The sequence below is a fragment of the Macadamia integrifolia genome, unplaced genomic scaffold (genome assembly GCF_013358625.1).
Source record: "Macadamia integrifolia cultivar HAES 741 unplaced genomic scaffold, SCU_Mint_v3 scaffold726, whole genome shotgun sequence".
Lineage (NCBI taxonomy): Eukaryota > Viridiplantae > Streptophyta > Magnoliopsida > Proteales > Proteaceae > Macadamia > Macadamia integrifolia.
Window position 1 is genome coordinate 131318 of NW_024870527.1, and position 13318 is coordinate 144635.

Below are 13318 nucleotides of genomic sequence, written 5' to 3' on the forward strand. Positions count from 1 at the left end.
TTAGGTATTGGTATTGGATTAATCGTATCGGCTGTCTCATATTGATATTGGTTGAGATCGATTCGGAATTAAGTATTGATATTGGAATAAGGGTAAAATTGTAAAAATACATATTTTCTTATGAAACGCAAGTTGATCAATTCGACCAAGACAAATTGATTTGGGATTCGTATCGTATTGATATCGGCGGAGATCAATACCAATACTGATAACTAAATTTATGCTCCATTGCCCTTATAAATATTCGGGCATTGGAGGAAATCCTATCCTATTTTGTGTCTTGTTGGTCCCCAACCTCGACCGGAGAAGATCTAAATGCACAATTAATTGGGTGTTTGGTGAAGGAGAAATTGCATTCTTTAAAATCATTGTTCTGTTTTATTCCTAAAAGTTATTCAATGCATATGTGTCCGTTCACACCCACACCCAATTGAGCTAAGCTGCAAACATGTCAAGGTATCAAGGGGGGAGGGCAAGAATTACATTGATGTGACATGGCATAGGATGGAGAAATGCAACCAATATAATTGTACCTCAATGGAAAAAAAAAGGCGGAAGTTTTGTGGACGAGGTGCTCACAATTATTTATGGATGGTTCGCTTTATGTGTACCATATAGCAAGTTTGATGGGGGTTGAAATTTTGTAGAGAGGCAAACTCAAAGGCCCCTTGCTCTAAACATCATGGGGAGGGGATTCATGTAGTGCACCCACCCCCATCCACGATTTGTCAATATAAGAGAGGGTATTTTTGGTATTTTAAAAAGTTTGCATCAATGATCTTGTGCATGACATAGGGAAAAGGAAAGTTGTTGGTCACGTGTCCCTGCATGACATAGGGGCATGCGAAACTATCATCCACCTTCTATGAAAAAAAAATTTCATTTATGCACTAATGCATGAGTCACATGACTTGGCAACAATCTCTTGCCATTAATCATATTTTTATAGAAAAAAAAAGCTTGAAAGCTGGAATGGCCTCTGCGTCCAAACATAGAGGGGGCAAAATGACCGCCTCACCCTCATGAAAGACAGAAATTCTACCATTGTTGATGCTCCCATGCACACTCTCATTGGCTCATGTGTTAGCATTAAATATCGGTTTTCAACTACCCATTTACATCGTCGGTTAGAAATCACCTTTAGCGCATAAGATGTAGCACACCCCTACATTACAGACGAGCCGAATCCTCTACTGTGAGGGCGTGAACAGATAAAATTTAATGGGAGATGGAGCGAAATTTCCTACGGCTAGCGATTCAACCAATGGAAGGGTTGGAGTCAAAAGGGATATGGGGTTTATTTCCCAAAAGGGAGGATGAGAGAGTGACATAGGCTGCGTAGTCAAACTACGTACCCAGCCTATTTTCAAAATTAAACCTAGGAGCTCAATTGGAAAGGGGAGGGAGAGGGGCACCCCAGCCTTTTTCCCAAATTTTATTTCAAAAGCATCTGAGAAACACAAACACCGAAATTCTTCTTCTACGGTTCTACCGTTGTCTACTTGTTTGTGCAGTTTCAACTTTCAATCCAAAAAGTAGAGAAGAGCAAATAAAAAGAAAAGAAACCTTATGTGGTGATTCTTTTGGTAAGTACTGATTCTTCATCGTTTTTCTCTAATTGTCAATATCAAGCTTTTGAAATCTTAGTATATTGGCAAAAATGAAGTTTAAAATTGATGATATTGCTCTTTTGTTTGTTCTTCCATTCAATCCTTGCTGTTGAGTGTTGTTATAGAATTAGTTTGCTTATGATAATGTTGAAGCTGGGTTCTGAAGTTATCAAGTTAAAAACCAACAAAAAGTGAGTAAACCCAATGATCGAATTACCTTTCTCTGCTATTTCTATGTTATTTCGATACATATTATCCTCAATCGCGAACTGGGTAACTGTGGATGTTGCCAAAGAGGGCATTGCAGGTACTTATCAAGTTGACTGTAAGCTAGGTTTGGACATTGCAGGTACTTATTGACTGTAAGCCAGGTCCGGCCCATGTCATTTTGAGAGTTGTGTTGCATGTACATCTATGGTTAGGACCTTAGTACAAGATCTCCAATGCAAATAACCAGACTTTGATCTTTGTAATGATTTATCATTTTGGGGTTGTTCTGGACTATTAGCGCACCTTTCTGATGCTCAAAAAATGTAGCAGTTGGTTGGGTGGAGACAGAAACTCAACCTTAGTATACTACCTTTCTTAATAATGCAAGAGAAACCAAATAATCCAAGTTAGTTGAGCCCAAATTACGGAGATAAAAACTCGACCTTGGTACAAACCCTTCCGACTGAATGCTTATAGCACTATCACACTGCATCCTACTCCTTAACAGAACCACTAATCCCTATCCTAGATTTATAAGAGAACACTATAAAAATAAGCTTGACAAACCCTCTGGCAACGAAGACCAAGATGGAGGATAATTCTATACTGTAGAGTGAAAATCTATTGGAAATTGGCAGTGTTGGTGAATCAAATCGATCCAGAGTGAAAAAGACAGAAATGACACCTCTTTCACTTGAAGTGCATTAAATAAACAATTGGTTGACTAATTCCCTATCTGCCTTACACCTGAGATCCATGGTAAATGAGTTCTGGTGCAGGAGGTTGGGAATTGGGATTGCCTCTCTTTGACACTTGAATTTTAGAATATGGGGAACTGTTTGATATGGATTAATAGGTATTTGTAATTGGACACATTATAAATGACGATTATATGCAATATCCAGTACGCTAAGACATGAATACATATAATGCAATTCTAATGATACTAAGAACTTCGAAATGCTCACTGTTTACCCATATCAAAAAGGTGCAAAAAGTGTTTAAGGTCAAAAGTGCTTGGACTAGTGATAATGCATGTCCATGGATTTTTATCTTGAATGACAGTTTTTTAGTCCCGGATAGTAATGGGAACAGTTATTCTATATATTTGGATATTGACAATGAGATTTTTGAGAATTTGGGTTGCAAGGATGTGCAAATATTTGGTATGCATCTGTCCAAAGACTCTAAAAAAGAAGAGTTACATATCTGGATACACCTGTACACATGTCATACTGTCTTCGACACAGATGGGTAAAATGAAGGATCAAGGTATAACAGCATGAGAAAGAAGGACCATCCCTTTCCACCTGTTTTTTACATATTGTAAGTGTTATCCTTTCTATGAGAGAAGGGATTTCTTAAGAAATGGCCTCGTATTGAGACATGTTACCCCATCCTGACAATCTTGAAGAAGCTTCAAAATACCATATGTAAACAGAACGTTCCAGGAGATGCCTGATTGTGAGACATGTCAAGCAAAATGTTTGTTTTTAAACTCTAGGATAGAGTATGTTCTAGGGGATCTCCAACTCGAAGGGGATTCATCCTGTCATTTCATCTTCCCTGAAACAAATTCTATCATTGGCCCCGCCTTATACTTGGTCCACTAGTTAACACTGGGGAATGAGAATATTGCGTCCAGAGCTTTCCATGGACACTAAAAAATCACTCTATCTGCTAGAGTACCTCAACCTTAACCTGTAACTTATACTTTTATCTAGTAACTACATATCATAAAGAATTGTTGCTCAACTGCAAATCTCCAAGCCCTTTGGCAAGGAGATAAGTGTTCCCACAAACAGATATTTCCTATGCCTTGACTAACTTTGGCGAAATACTACAGGTCTTGACAGGTGAAGAGCTGTAAGACTTCAGTTTTTTTAATCCAGTATTTGGACAATTAGTTTGGCTGCTGACATCAAAATATAAAAGTTTGATTTTGTTAAATTTAGTATGTTCTTACAGGTGTTCCTCTCTCTCTCTCCCCCTCTTCCTTTCACAGTCTTAAGGTTGTGGCTTTTGAGGTTCCTGCACTTCTTAGAATGGGAGAAGTTCCAGATTTGTTCTCATTGTGCATGGAAGCAGCTACAAAAGAAATTGTTCATGGTAAACTTTGACCATTGTTCTGGAGTCAAAACCCATCCTCACCCCCATATCTGCTACTCTAGTTTCCTACACAAGGAAAGAACTTTCATTATTTTTCTATAATTCAAATTAAGATATGGTAAATGTTTTAATTGTTAATGAACTCTCTCTGCATGATCTTGTTCAGGAGATCATCTTCTGCAGAACATATTTGAACTTCCACCAGACTTGTTTGACTGCTTATTGATGCGCTTACCACCGTTGGCATTGCAGAAGTTACAAGAAATGTCAGTAAACTTGCAGTCCTATTCAGGCATTCAAACCCATATTTTATTTGTTTACTTGCATCTACGTCATACTTGCGCGATAATGTAGAGAGTTTTACCTGCTTATATGCTCTGCTTCCATTTTGCAAAGTTTATTTGAACTAGCTTGTGAACCTTGTAGGGTTCTTATACTTTTGTATGAATGAATGGAACCATTATCACTGTAGTTGGTGAAATTGATGTTGAGGAAGTTGCTACTTATTGTAAATTCCAGAAAAGGATAATTCATGAGCAATTGATGGTTAGGCTGGTTTCTTCCTATTTCTTTTCCCCACATTCTTTCTTCTTTATTCAATCTTGTTTTTTATTATTAATAATAATTACACAACCATGAATAGAGGGAAAATGGAGAACTATGATTAAGGCATATGAACTTTAAAGCTGCCATTACCTGACCAGAGTATAGAATTTACTGCTCTTATTAAAGCTTCTATATGAACCATTTTTTTAATGAGTGCTGCTCTATGAACTACTATATATATATATATATATATTACCGGAACTTAATATATTTATCAAAATTTTATATTTATTAATGTAACTTTTTATATTTTTCCTGTGATTAGGCCATTTAAACACTCCAGTGGTTATAACAATATAGATGCTAGCAATAGTGATGGGAGAAAACGTGGAAGGTACGGAATAAATGGTATGCTTTAGTTATGTGAGATCAGATTTGTTGGCCCTTTGCATTCGGACACTGCTCTTACTGTGGATATCATGATTATAGATATGGTGACTTTGACACAGCATGGAAAATGTTATTCAAATCACGATGGCCTGAGGGTGTGAGGCAGATCCAACCTGTGGACTTGTTGAGAAAAGAAGGCGTAGGAAACTTTGAGCCAATGAACAGTAGTAGCGACTGGAGACAGATCTACTGGGAAGCACATCTTCAAAAGTATGCCTATTTATTAAGATGAGCATATAAGATTGTTGCCTTTTGCTATTATTTGTTTATATTTTCTTTTAAATTAGTTTTTGAATCATTTATTTAGAACATGTCGTCTAATTTGAAGGACAGTTGCCTAGATGAAGCAGCAGAGATTGCATTCCTCCCATCTTTTGATGGACCTATTGGTGAAATAACCATTCCAGGTAATACTATACTTGTGTATCGAGCTTTTTCTTGTGTTATATTATGGTGTTAGCTTGCTGCTGATTGTGATTTTTCACCTTTCTTTCCATGTATCGATTATGTTATTTCCGTATTATTACTTTAAGCATGATCAAGTTGGAACATGGAAGCATGGTATAATAGTTAAATGACTGTAACAAAACTGAAGCATTGCTGGCCTCATTTTTGTTTGTCATGATCTTTCAAGATGCACTTGTCAAGCTTAATGTGTGCAAATGTATGGTGGTATTAATATTGGTAGAGTAGGTCTGTCATAATTTACATAATTTCTTTTTACAAGCCAATGCTTGACTGTAGGATTATGTTCTGTATGCCTAGTATGGCAATTGATTTCTACATTCCAGAATCAATTAGCTGTGGAGGGGTCGTTGCTTGGAGCAATGGCAAAGGGCTCTTTCCGCCTGCACAGTGGTGCGGGTTTGAGTCCTGGGAGCCGGCCTCTCCGTAAAGGGGGTAAGGCTGTCTACCTATATACCCTCCCAGAACCTTGCTTAAGTGCGGGAAGCCTTTGTGCACTGGGTAACGGCCTTTTTTAGAATCAATTAGCTGTGGAATCCTACATAAACGTTTTCCTTGTGCTTTAGTTTATCATTATTCTTGTTACCAATAAAAAGAAGTTGCAAGAGGGAGAAAACAGATGTGGCAAAGAAATGAAAAAGGAAAACGAAAAAGAAAAGAAAGACCAAAGGGAAAACTTGGAAACCTGAAAGACAAGAATGTATTCGATACATATCAATAATGGATATACTTTTTGGAGACATCAAAACTCGAAACCAGTACATCCAGTTTGACTGTGAACTGCTCAAAATCCTGAACAGGTAAACAAATCTGTCTTGCTGATAATTAGAAATGAAGTAGAGATCTTTAGCTTTACAAAGTTGTAAATAATAAAGACCTTTTACATTGCCAATAAAACATGGTGGTCATTAATCACTATCAGGATTCCTACAGACAATTCTCTTCCACCCCCCCCCCCTCCCCCCCCCAAAAAAAATAAATTAGAAGTTTATTTAGGTTAGGATTGAATGCCTGATCTTAGACCTTTTCTTTCATATCTCCAAGGTGAACAGTTTCAGCAAGGTGACCATAATCATGGATGTCAGTTTATTATATCTTTTTTTTCTTCTCTATTGAATGGAGTGGAGATTGAGAAGTTGGTTTTGTCACAAACTTGTTTCCTCTCCTTGATGTGAACGTAGCCGGGAAACAGAGGTTGCATAAGTATGGTTTGTCTGCACAGGTATAGTTTGCCATTGAGAGTAAACAAGATTGCTACAGTAGGTTCCTCAATAAGCAGATGAGCAGTTTGTATGAAGTTGGTGTATCACAATCTTGTTTCCTCTGTGAGCTTTGCAAATTCACATGCCATTGGCTCCTGCAATTTATACTAGGTGGTGTTGTTTTCCTTCTAGATGACATGAGCTTTGCTGGAGGGTGACTCCTGCAATGTGATGTGGGAACATCCTAGAGAAGAATTCCTATAGTTTGATTGTTCATTACAAACCATCGGATTGGTTTTGGTGTTTGGGAGCACTGTGTGACAGGTAATTGGTTATTTTCATAATTTTTCTTAGGTTCTAATTGGGATGGTCAAAACTTATTTATTGTGGTGATATTGGATCATTTGAAAGTTAATTGAGTTATGCATCCACCAAGACCAAGATCATGCAATTCTGAGTTGTATCAGGAGAACAATGATCTAGGAAAGGGGTTAAGCACTCATTGAGGCGCTAAGTTGTAATTAGAGCCATACTAGGAATTTTAGTTAAGAGTCAAAAGTCAAATTCATGCAGGTACATAGGGGTCTGTTGTTACCTATAAAGAGGCTTGTCATCAGCATATCTTGACTGCCATGTTTTAGCTTTTGGCTATGGTTCCCACTGGTTTGATGGTCAAACCAGCTGCTTATCGCTTTCTCTTTCTCCTTTCGTGAGCTACTATTCTGTCATAGTCCTCATTGGGTCAATTACCCAAAGGTTTTGCAAATTTTCTGTGTCACTGTGTGCCGTACATCGAACAAAAATTAACAAGAAGGATTATTCGTTTGTAGAAATTGGGGTTTAATGCTTTGATGAATGTGTCTAGTTTTCTTGGGCATCAAAATCAATCAACGTGGAGCAATGTAGTTAAGACATTGACTACTAGTCAACCTCTTAGTTATTTCGTACATCTTCTGATCAAGATATTAGTCTAGAATTCTTGACTGCTGGGTGAACTTTTTTGCCATGCTTTTGAGTTAGTAAACTAAGATCTTTTCCTGTTTATATGTTGTTGCCTTGATTATGTGGCATTTTGTCTGTCATTTACTTTTCCTTTAATGCATGTGTGTGGAGAGAGAAAATAAAAGGACTGAGGCGAATGAAGAAAATTTAGAAATGCTTTCTTACACCATTTTATCATTTGTTTTAATTTTCTATACCTTTTCTGAAATATTATTTGCATGTATGTCTTTATTTATGTAAGGGTTCTTCGTGTTGTAACCAAAGTGATGAATTGGGTTGTGACCTTATTTCTTTTCCCCTTGTCTTATTCCCCAAATGTTTTTTCAGTCAGGTAAAAAAAGGTTTCCAAAATAATTTGAAAGTGACGTATCATTATGTCATTCTCAAGTGTTGCCATTATCTTGCACGCTTTTTGAATACACATGTGAAATGACAAGATTTTACCTTTATTGAAAAAAAAAGTGTGTTATACTAAAAGGGAGTAAGGTTACAACTTATTTTTCACTGACTTTGGTTATAACAAGATTTTCCTTTATTTAATGGTATTACTCTCTTTTGTTGGCTGGAAAATGCCTACCCATGAACTTGGCAACAATTGGTTTGGAAGAGGCAAGATGATTTTCCTAGCAGCCTCAACAATACTGATGACGGGTGGATGAATTAGCATATCAAAATTTCAAATGGAACTTAAATATCCCAGTAACGTTGCCTTTATAATTACTTGCATTTGTTTTTTCCCTTTTGTGCATTAACCTGCCCTCTTGCCCAACTAGATTTCACCCCTGTATCATTCTTTTTTTCTCTTTGTGAATTCTCACAATTTATCCGAAAGAATGTTCTTTGTATAACTCGTACTTATTTAGTTCTATATTTTTCTTCATATGGTTTTTAGTTGTGCTAGGTTAACAGCAACTTTTTTGATAATCTTTTTGACTTTGGTGCAGAAACTGTTCTGAAGTGTATTGGTTATGAGGCTCGTATTGATTATACAGCTTCTTCCCATTCAAAACTATCTTACCATTGCCAACAATTTGGGCATTTTGCCAGGTATCATATTGTCAGAAGCTTTTGGTCATGAGTCTCGCTTGGTTATGCTTGCTCGAGTATTTTTTTTTGTCATATTTAGTTCTGTATTGGTTGGCTTGGATTCTGTTTGTGTCCATGTCAATGAAATCAAAATTCATTAAAAAAAAAATTATTATGATTTTTCTTTGTAACATTAGTATATAGCAATCCAGTGTTCCATTTGAAAATAAGAAACAAATGAAATGTGATTTAGATGAGGAAACATGTTAATAAAATTGAACTGAATAATTTTTTATGATTTTATTTGATATATTTCTAAAGGTAGTGTTGGGAAATTGATGAATTTTGAACCAAATCGAGCCTGAGCCTGGCCCTATTTTTTTCAAAGTTGAGCCCAAATTGCACCCACTAATTTCTGATGTGGAAGAGTGGGATTTAGTGTTGGTTAATTATACATACCATTTATCGTGCTAGTACATTTTCAATTCATAGCACATTATTGAGTTGTTTTGAGCTACAAAGTATTACAATTTTCTTCTTTACTCTGTGCAGAAGCCTGAGACTTCAAAATGTGTTTTGCATCGCAGAAACATGTGTAAGTGCTGATTTTTTCATTGGGTCAATAGGGATGTTCCTAAGGGAAATGGTTGTGAAGTATATTATGTTATATAAAAAGGAAAGAAGTTATTATGGGGGGATAGGGTTACTTGGAGACCCTGATTATGTTGACAAGAGAAGTTGAAGGAGAAGCTTCAAAGTAAAGAAATTCTACCTTCTGCCTTTGTAGATCCAGTTGATAAAAACCAATTACAATCCAGACTAAGTGGACTTAATGTTAGGGTTTTCAACAGGATGAATTCGAGCTTGATCACCCAATCTGATCCAATAATCCACTGGATCGCTCACATACCGATTCAAATCCGAATCCGATAAAGGATTCAAATATCTGATCTTGTCCAATTACATAATTATTACTGTTAGTCTCTTTCTTCTTTAGAGGTTATACAATATTATACATAATTTTGACAAAAGTAAATGACATCTCATAACTAGATTAAGCCGTTTTCCCCTTGAAATTTTCATATATAATCCTATTTACAATCCTACATAATCTTAATATATGCAACATCCTTATCTGATTTGATCATTATCGGATCATATCAGAGTATATCCATATTTGATCCATTTACTTATTGGGGATCAGATCAGGCCCTTATCGGATTGGATTTGGATCCAGATCCATATGAAATCCCATCTTAATCTGATCCATTGACAGCCCAACTTAATGCAAAATGTATTGAAGACTGCTACTTTTGTGGACGCCACTAATCAAAAAGTGCATAGGCATTGAATGCTTGGACTGTTCTCTGAGCGGTCCTTTATTTGAACTAGCTTGTGAACCTCATAGGGTTCTTAATGTAGGAGTAGATTACAAGTAACTAACCCTGCAGTTTATAACCCCAAACAATACAAATAGGAGCAAGAAACAAAGAAATAATACCATCAAATAAACCCCCAAGGATACAATACCCATATAGGAGCAAAACCAGCCCAAAACCCAACCCGATAGGAGAGAGAAAGACCTATTATAGAGCTGGAGAGAGAGAGGTGCGGCCAGGGCTGTAGGAGTCCGATTGAGTTGCACTCTTGGGCGTAAATAGTCCCTAGAGAGGGTACAAAAACCCCCAAAGTTGAAAGGATTCTGAATGTTGGTTGTGAAGTTATAAACTTTCTTGATTTTCTGACCTAGGAGAGAAAACTGAGAAGAACCTTCAAGAACAGTAGCTGAATGGTTCCAACAGTGACTAGGTAAGGATCGTGGGATCCTTATGAGGTCTGGAATACCCTGATTGAAGACCTGGCTGAACAGAGTACAGAAGAGAGAAAGAGAGGAGATCAATCTCTCTCCTATTCCCACTAGGATTGCTGATCGGTTCTGATTTCTGGAGACTTTTATCAGAATCTGAATTATACCTCTTGAATGTTACAACAAATAAATTAAAAAATAAGAATAAAACAGATGGGGGGTTGAGAAGGGTGAAAGAGAATAAAGGAAGTGGCTATCTCAGCCTGGGCTTCTCACCCACGGCTATCTCAGCTGCTCTGAGCATTTAGTTGTAAACTTTCTTTCATAAATGCAAACTTTCTTTCATTCAAATATGCCATTATAAATACATAGGCTCTTCTATTTATAAAGGGCAGAATAGCAATCAAACTACTACTAGGAGCTCGTTTCTCAATAGGACTAGACACTCCTACTACAACTAGGAGCTTGTTTCCCAATAGGATTAGACACTCCTACTACAACTAGGAATTCAAAATAAGACTAAGACTTGACTTTATGACTCCAACATGGAGTAAGACTAACTAACTAATAGTCCATATAAGACTTTACAACCGACCAATGGCCTAATGGGCCTTTATTGAATTAAATAGCAACTAACTAAACTAATGAATTAAATTCCATTTTTGACCTTCTACCCATATTTTATGCCCATTAAAGTGACCCATTTCAAATAAAACCCATGGGATCAAAGGCCCAACACATATATAACACAACTCAAGGCTTATTTGCAATAAAATAAGCCCAAGTGACTTATCTACATCAGTTCTTAACTTCTTATGCTTCTGTGTGTGGTTATGTATTCTCTATCTTATAGAAGAACCTTGATTAGATGCTAGATTCAATGGATGGTCTCATTGACAGCAAAATTTTATGCAAGCAAAATCAAAATCAAAATCGTTGCCATGAATTGTGGCTTCCTAACTATTGAGAAAGGTTTTTTTTCAACAATCCCTTAGATATTTTTTAGAATGAGCAACAAGTTTTTGGGGCTTTCCTTTTGGAAAAATGAATGTAGAGAGTAATATGGCATGGAAGCAGTTAATACTCCTGGTTTCATAGGCTCATAGCCATGTTATGCTTTTGAGGTTTGCATTCTTAGTTGCTTGCAACATATTTGATTTATTAGCTAACAGCCTAACAGAGAAAGGCAAGTTTTAGTTATCGAATGTTCAATTTTTTTGGTTCTCCATAGATGCTTTGTTGTGGCATCATAATTGCATATTCCATGTGATCTTATACATCTCTGACTACTCTACAATTAGCAGGAGTTATTAAGGGGAAGCAAGCTGCAAAGCATGGTTTTGCGGGGAATTAAATCTGAAGAACACGTAAGCTTACATCTTCCTCCTTGTACTTTAGCATGTCTAGGTAACTGGGTACTTTTTTTTTTTTTTTTTTGAAAAAAAAAAATAAAGGTACTGGGCCCAAAAAACCTTGAAATACTGTCATATACAAGGGATTAACGTACTAATATCAATGTAGTCTTAGTCAGCCAAAGTTAAGAGGCATATTGTGAATATTCAATATACGAATGCATGAAATGGCCAGGAAAAAAGTTTTTTCTTCCCCTTATGGAAATTTATTAATAGAGCAGAGAAAAGGATACATGGGGGAAAAAAAGAACCAAGGAAAATGGAATTACACTTAACACCAGCACATTGCCAACAAAGAAGTTTGGTACCCCATTAACCCTTAAAAATAGATAATAGGCGAGACATCTAGAAAAGAACCAAAACTTCCACAATTAAAGGTCCCCCCCCCCTGCGGGGTCGGCCTGAAAAAAAATTTCCCAACACGGCAACACCCATCAGATGGAAATTGCATAACAACCTCAGGAGACCCCAATCTCTGCACTTGATATTCAGAAAAGCACTGTATGCCTGTTAATTTGAACAACTTTCACTGCTGCTGCTTCCTTGGCTAGTCATAGCCTTTCTTCATATACCTCCAAAAAAAAGGGTGTTCTATCTCCTCAACCCTTGAAGTTAACACTGAAATGTTCAACTCCCTCACTTCCTTACTAACCTGGTCCCTCTCTGAAGTACTGTCTTGGGAAAGACTATCTGTATAAGTGAATAGACAAGATTGGTTTGAGCCTATGAGTACCCCTCAATCTCTGAGTAGAGGACTGAATGTTGGAATCATCCGTATCCAATTTGCTGGGTATTTTGCCTTTCATCATCACTGTATTGGAGAAGAGTAGAACAGAAATTTTTTAATATGTATTAGGCACACGGTTTAAAGTATCGGTCCATATCGTATCGTCTGATACGATACAGTATTGATCGGTACTGACGCGATACACTGTTTTTAAATCTTTTATTGGTCAATTAAGTAGTTTGATTAGTAGTTGGTTTAGGCTATTTCTAGTCATGTTAGGAGTCAGATTTGAGAGTCTTTGCTGCCTTCCTTTGGAAAGGGTGTGAATCCTTTAAATTCCATCGCCCTCTTAGTTGGGCTACGGATTGCCTTCCCAAAAAGGAAGGGGGTTTGGGTTTGAGGCAGATCAAGGATGTTAACTATGTGGGAACTCTCAAGTTGATCTGGAAAGTGGTTTCTAAGAAGAAAAGCATTTGGGTAGATTGGGTTTACTCTAATATGCTCAAGCAGGACACTTTTTGGTATGTGCGCATCCCCTCAGATGCCTCCTGGGTGTGGTGTAAGATGATCTCCCTCGGAATTATTGCTTCTAGAGTTATATCCACTCGGATTGGAGATAGCTCCTCTACTTTCCTCTGGCTTGACCCTTGGCACCCTATGGGGCTCCTTTCCCATGTTCTCAATGCCCGGAGCATCTATCATTCTGGGCTCCCAAAGCTTGCTAAGGTTGCTGACATTCTTTCTTTAGGATC

At 37.1% G+C, this 13318-nt stretch overlaps 1 protein-coding gene across 1 annotated transcript in view; it reads left to right on the forward strand.

The window, feature by feature from the left end:
• Positions 1–1133: 1133 nt before the first annotated feature.
• Positions 1134–13318, forward strand: part of LOC122069845 — a 14721-nt gene continuing 2536 nt past the window's right edge. The window contains exons 1-9 of the mRNA XM_042633933.1: positions 1134–1586; positions 3826–3929; positions 4096–4195; positions 4801–4869; positions 4965–5135; positions 5259–5332; positions 8539–8641; positions 9173–9215; positions 11732–11794. Coding sequence (XP_042489867.1) covers positions 3866–3929; positions 4096–4195; positions 4801–4869; positions 4965–5135; positions 5259–5332; positions 8539–8641; positions 9173–9215; positions 11732–11794 — 687 coding nt within the window. The 5' untranslated portion in view covers positions 1134–1586; positions 3826–3865. The remainder of the gene's footprint in view (positions 1587–3825; positions 3930–4095; positions 4196–4800; positions 4870–4964; positions 5136–5258; positions 5333–8538; positions 8642–9172; positions 9216–11731; positions 11795–13318) is intronic.